This window comes from Amphiura filiformis, chromosome 18 (assembly GCF_039555335.1).
Source record: "Amphiura filiformis chromosome 18, Afil_fr2py, whole genome shotgun sequence".
In the NCBI taxonomy this organism is placed as follows: domain Eukaryota; kingdom Metazoa; phylum Echinodermata; class Ophiuroidea; order Amphilepidida; family Amphiuridae; genus Amphiura; species Amphiura filiformis.
This window is the reverse complement of record NC_092645.1, coordinates 55,252,231-55,259,300: the sequence shown is the minus strand read 5'-3', so window position 1 is coordinate 55,259,300 and position 7,070 is coordinate 55,252,231. Positions and strand designations below refer to the sequence as shown.

Below are 7,070 nucleotides of genomic sequence, written 5' to 3'. Positions count from 1 at the left end.
GGAATCTCCTTTATAGAACCCATACCATTCTTCTTGTGTGTCAGCTTGATTTGCCTCGGAGTGCAAACACCGCCAGGTCATCCTCCCTTCCGACCCACCTTAACAGATCATCTTTTGCAATACTCGTCTCATTTACTCGGGTATCTTCTTTAAGAATCGGCATCTATATGCGAGCACTATTCGCCGTAGAAGTAATGATGTAAGAGGATTAACTACCATAGCAATAGACGAATACAATTTTTGAATATATCGCCCTGCACTACAAGCAGGTTGCACTAATCACCTGTGTATGTCTGCAATCATAGATTGAATACAATACCGCTCTTTTCAAAGATACTAATCTTACAGGTAGGTGCAAGTGATCAACATGATATGAATATTCTATAGAATTGAGATCCATGTCTTTGTCCGTTCTTTGACATCTACGTTCAATGCATAGGTACTGCGTGAACGTTGTAGTGCAGGGCGATATATTAAGAAATTGTATTCATCCATTGCTATGGTAGTTAATCCTGTTACATCATCACTTCTACGGCGAATAGTGTGAATTGATGTTTACATTCTCTCAAGATCTGAGACATCTACAATAACCTTAACAAAGAGGCAGTCATCTTTAACGTAAGCATAGTCATTACTTTGAAGCTGGTTCAGGTTAACAAACAAAGGACAACCACTTGCAATGTTCATTTCATTCACCGGCTTCTTGAATGAGGATGATGTCGGATCTGGGCGGAACGAGTCCACCACATGCTCTCTATTTCCTTGATCCACCATCATGAAGGTCACTTTTTGTCTGAATGGCCAGTGGAGGATGTTATCATATTGACCTTTCATGATGACAAAGAACAAAGATACATGAGTCCCTTTGCCCATACCGTCACCATTAAGGTAGATGCGAGCCCGCATCTTGTATCCATGGTAACTGGTAAAGAAAGGATGAGAGTAAAAGGAAGTAGTCTTTCCACTGAGAGCTTCATTTCTCCTTCGAGTATACTCGGTTATCTTCCATATTAGGATACCATTGAAAGCAGATGACTCTAGTGTTTGAATTCTCAACTCTTGTTCCGCTAGGGCGACATTCTTTACTGTCAGCATCTGATCATGAGCATGTATTTGCTTTTCTTGCAGTTCAATAATATCTTTAAGATGCTTGTTTTCTCTCTCCAATCCATTTGCTTTTTCTGAGACTACCTCTAGTTGATTGTTCAAAACTGCAACAACTTCTTGAAAGGTTTCATTTCGTTTATCCAGCACTGCATATAAGGTTGTCAAATTACTTGTATCTTGTTCGAGTTTCTTCACTTTACTTTCAAGGCCTCGTATCTTTTTATCAAGCGCTTCTGTCCCCCTTTGTCTTTCTGATGGTCTTTCAGATGATGATGTATGACTTACAGATGTTTTGAAGTTATTTGGCTCTGTCCCGTCATTCTCAGCTCGTGTGACAAACAATTGCTTCAAAATTGGTACCAGTGCCTCCACTTGCTTGTCTGTAGAGGATGCTGAAGCTTTCGCTGCACCGGTGCCTTCATCATTAGATGGTGCACCTAGTGATTTGTATGAATTTAGGATTTCAAGCTGTCCGTTAAGTTGTGCTACCAGATCGTCAGTTTGGCCTTTTTGAAGTAAGGTGTGATATATGATTTCATCCTGTAAATGTTTCTTCAAACCATCCACTCCAGGTGCCTAATTTGGGAAGAAAACAGGTAGAAACATAATGTTATTTTATTGTTAACCCTTGCCCTACTGAACCATTTTTGTAACACAAACTACGAAGGGAGTGGGTTGTTGTTGCACCCCTAATTTTCTCTATTATTGTCATGTACTGTTATATTTGGTACCAATGTGTATAGAGTTGGGTAACTAAGTCGCCAATAGTCGCGACTATTACTGGTAGTCGCGACTAAGACTATTGAAAACCAAAAGTCGACTAATGCAACTATATTTTTATGTTAAAAAAAAAAACATTAAAAGAGCCAGATATCCGCACCAATACCAACCAAATACTAATATATAAACTGTGAAAAATGTGATGTCATTGTCTTACCAATAGTAACCTGTTAAATCATGCGCTATTTACTAAATTAACACCAATCTTTCACTCGAATTTTCGGTCCAATTTTGACCACAGATAGTCGCGACTATAGTCGTAGTCGTGACTATTTGCTGCCGACTACTGTCTGTTCAATTAGCTTAGATTCTTGTATTTTTAAGATATTTGATAAAATAAAACATTGTTGTCAAAGTCATCAAAGAAAAGTGTTAGCACAGCCTTAGACCCAACGTGATTTATACTTTTCAAATTCCAAAGTTCAATTTGAAACCCCATTTCTTTTCAATTTTGGTCTTTTCCCGCGATATTTTTATAAAAAGCTGTAGAACATCGGGTACCATAAACTTTTTTGAATCATTCCATTTAGTGCAATGGGGACGAATGTTATAATGATTAGATGCGCTGAGATAATATTTATTCGACCATCCGCATCGGGAAGTATTGTCCAGCTAAATAGCTATTTGCCAATAGGCCTAATTTGTGTTGAAACCCCACTGTTGAAACATTACGTTATTATAAAAATGTGAAGATAAACTAAGGTTTTCCAGAATAGGCTCAGCTTATATAAATACATTCCTTGCGTATTTATATATATGTATGTTTGTTTGTTTGTTTGTTTGTTTGTTTGTTTGTTTGTTTGTTTCTTTATTTATTTATTTATTTATTTATTTATTTATTTATTTATTTTTTTATTGATTGATTGATTGATTGATTGATTGATTGATTTATTGATTTATTTATTGTGTGAATGGGTCTGTGAAGGTATAGGCCTAGGCCTATATAAAACTACACATTTATTTTCAATTTGTTATTTCGTTTTGTTTGTTGAATACAAACTATGTGAAGGACATTTGGAAACAAACGAACTTTTGTAGACCTACAAGAAAATATTATTTAAAACAATGCGGTTACAGAAAACAATTCTTGTAAAGTGACTGTATGAAAAATGTCAAGCGAATGCTGATATTCTTGGAAAGGAATGATGGTATTAAACATGATGTTAAATAAAATACATTGTAAACCAGTTGAAATAAGAACAAAATCCATAATTTTAATGTCATTGTTTAGGAAAAAATAATGCTCAGCATAATATTATGCATAAAACGTAATCGCCAGTATTTCGTTGCAACAAAAACCGTGGACCAACATCACCTATATAGATCCCACCCAATAACCGGAACGGTATTACAATTGAAATGGCAGGACAGATTGGTGGACAGATTGTTTTGCTAAATTGGATAGGGTCTATGCCCTAAGTTGAGAATGGACCGTCCCACTTGATTTGGGAAAAGGTTGCGAACCCTTTTGGTGGACCCAAGGAACTGCCTAAACTGAGGCAAAATTGAAAAGAAATGGGTTTTTAAATTGAACTTTGGAATTTGGAAAGTTAAAATCACATTGGGTCTAAGGCTGTGCTAACACTTTTCTTTGATGACTTTGACCAATTTTTTTAATTTTTTCAAATATCTTAAAAATACAAGAATCTAAGCTAATTGAACAGACAGTAGTCAACTAGGAAAAAAGTGATAGTCGCCCAACTCTAAATGTGTAGCTATGTGTCCTGTATCCAGTGATACCATGTAACGTCCATGTAATGCATGCTATTCCATTTAAAATCGCACACTACCCCTGTGGAAGATTTTGAAAATATCTGCCAGTGGGAATATGAATTTCAGATGGAATAAGCACATTAGGCAGCTCCTTTTGAATTTCATCATACACCCTCAACCCAAATCTTCCCCTGAGGGAGAGCGAGTTTCAAATACAGCTGCTAATGTGTTAATTCAATTTTAAATTAATACTCCCCCTGTGGAAGATATTTCCAAAATCTCCACAGGGGTAGTGTGCATTTTAAATGGAACAGCCAAATGTAGCTGTGAGATCATGTGAGCTCGGGAAATTCTGGATACATGTACAAAATAGGCAAAATTGATTTTCAGCAAAACATTCCACGCCATATGAATAGAAAATGAATATTTTACAGGGGTATGGTCGACTTTGATGGTCAATCCTACCCCCAGGTTAAGGTTTTATCATATATCTTTGGGCAGGCTCAAAAGAAAAATGTGACGTGTCATGTCAAAAGCAGACACTTTTGGGCAGGTGATCAATTTTAATGTTTTTACGTATCTTAAATATAGAGATATTTTGCTCCACAGCGCCATTTTCCCCAATGTAATCGGACATTCCTAAGCTAAGATATTGAGTTCGTAAGTAATGGTATTATAAAATTGGAAATTGAGATATCGGCCTTTAAAAATATTATTGCCAATGTTGAGAGTAGGAATTACCTTGAAAATGTCTCAAAAATACAAGATGCCAGTTATATTCGGTCTGAAACTATCAGACAATATTTTTAACATAAATAATATCACAAATTCGCAACAAACTCAAATTGTGAAAAAAATCACCCGGGCAGATTTTTGGCTATTTCTCCATTTACGATCCTGCCCAAAAGTGTCCCCTTTTGATATGACACGTCACAAATGATGATTTCACACAGAGAATGAACCACATTGGGTCCAAAAATTGAATTAATAAAAATTATTTGCAAGGTCCCTAAAACCATTAACCACCTACGTTTTAAAAATGGAATTTTATGATAAAGGTATATCTCACCTCCATACATGCAGTATTTAGTTTAGGAGTGCATGGTTTGTGATTTACTGTGACCCAGGGTGTGGAATACTGTCGTGCATGTATTAGATAGGGTTATGACTCTAATTCAGGTTTTGAGAAGTAGAAAGAATTGTATCCAAAAAGAGCACTGCAGTCCAGTGGTCAGATCAGGATTGGTAGTATAACATCCAATTATGAACTATAGACCATGTAGACCCAGCCCTATTCCCCAAAAGTGTCAGACTATGTGGACCATTTTAACATCTTCCATTAAGCAGACCAATTTACTCTCCCTATACAGTCATATATTAAAGGAAGTCATCGGCAATCACTACATTATGCCTTGTATGTTAGAAAAACAATTATCAAGCCCGAATCACATGGTTTTATTTAAAACAAACTCATATTGACCATAAAAAAAAAAAAAAGAATAAAAGTAGTGTCTCAACATGCGATATTCAAAATTCCCATGCCATAGTGCATAATTGAACATGTGTAAACATTACAAATATGGCTAAAAATCAGGTTTGAAAAAATTAACCAATTTCATTACATGTGCATAATGTATAAGATCATACATCATGGCTTCAATTTCAAACACCGCTAAAACAAAATAGTGCCTCAGAAACTTTTAAAAAACAAAGCTAGGTGCTGTACATTTTGATTTGTTTGTTTACTGGAGGGACAGCTATGCGCTTATGCAGGATTTATTTTTCATAGTATTTTGGTCCTGCTTTGACCAATTTAGCAAGGGTACAGCATCCACAACCATCTGGTGGTTATAAGTTTAATTGCTACACTGCCCTCTATAGGAGTGTCTAGTGCTTTAAAGCAAAGCAAATCGTGTGAACAAATTATCCCATTGCTAGCCCAGGGGGGGGGGGTTATTCAATACTATTATGATGTTGTACAACTTTGTTTCTTGCCTGAGTGCCTAGCATTGTATGGAAAATGACATTTATTTACCAAACTTGCCTGATCATGCATCATAGAATAATAAACACATCTTCACAAAAAGGCCAATGGGAAAACGCGGTAAATCACACATTATTTTTTCTAAATTTATCGCCATTTTGTGGATATTAACCTTTCTTAGTATAATTTTTTGGCGATTTTCGGCGATTTGTCAAGATTTGAAAAAAAATCTTGTGAAATTTACCTCAGTTTGCTTTGGTTGATCAATATTTAGCACAATTTAGCAACATTTTCAGCAATTTACTGTGATTGCCAGCCATTTTGAAGATTTTAAGCTTCTTACAGTCTGTCTACTCTGAAGTACAAAGTACCGACGCGGACGCACACATCGTGTCGACTTTGAAGGCACGCATACCTGCAGCAGAGACGCAGCACTGCGCACTGTTTACGCGCTGTATACGCGCGCGTTGCTAGTTTGTACTTCAGAGTGGACAGACTGTAGGAGATTTCATGGTGATTTTTGGCGGTTTTAGCCGTTTGGCCAAAATTTGAAACAATTTTGTAAAATTTACCTCAATTTGCTGTGATTTATCCAAATTTAACAGGATTCATAGTGATCGGTCACAATTTAGCATAATTTCCTGCAATTTCCAGTAATTGTCGGTTTTGGGTGATTTACCATGTTTTCCCATGTGACATAGGGCCTACACAATGTATACCCCTTTATTACTAGACAATTTAATCAAAATCTATGCACCCCATTTTAAAACTGAAATAGCAAAAAGAAGCCCAGTTTAATTATGCAAAGTATACCTCATTTTTCTGGTTAGCTTAAGAGATCACACCACTAAATCGGGTCCAACCCTATATGACTGAAGAAATAAGAACTAGTGTTTAATTCGCTGACCATACCAGGTACCTTAAAATGGATTTTAAAAGTTTGAAATGAAGGCTGATATGCCAATGTTTTGGTGATAGTTGTGCTCTGTGGATGTTTTTCTCATCATTTGAGCATAAAAAGATGAAAGATACTACAATTCTGAAATTTTATGAAGGTTTTTTGGTTCCATGGTCCAACTGATGTCACAACATAGAGGTGCTGAGCTGTAGAGTTTGGTATGGTTTACATCATGTTCGATGCACCACTGCGAAAAATCGAGCCGCTCAACTACCAAAAAAATGCTGGTTCTAGGGTACAATATATTATAAACTTTTAGAAAAATGGTGTTTTGAATGAATGATGATGTTATAACCATGAGAAAATGATGATTTCTTGGGTACCTTTTAACACATAAAAGAATAGGAACTTGATTTGGTGGTGTGATCCCTTAAACCATGGTGACTCCTTGAATGGTAAAATATGTAGAATCAAAAGTTGCACTAAAAAGATACTCAAGTCAGTGTATGATTACATTCTCTACATGACTGGCCAAGGATGACCCGTGGTGGCCAGTGATGAACACATACTCAAGCAACATTTTCAATG

The 7,070-nt window shown here is 36.2% G+C and overlaps 1 protein-coding gene across 1 annotated transcript in view; it reads right to left on the bottom strand.

Moving 5' to 3' along the window:
• The window catches only part of LOC140138829 (TNF receptor-associated factor 2-like), a 50,673-nt gene continuing 43,603 nt past the window's right edge, over window positions 1–7,070 (bottom strand). Inside the window, exon 7 of the mRNA XM_072160600.1 lies at window positions 1–1,683. Coding sequence (XP_072016701.1) covers window positions 556–1,683 — 1,128 coding nt within the window. The 3' untranslated portion in view covers window positions 1–555. The remainder of the gene's footprint in view (window positions 1,684–7,070) is intronic.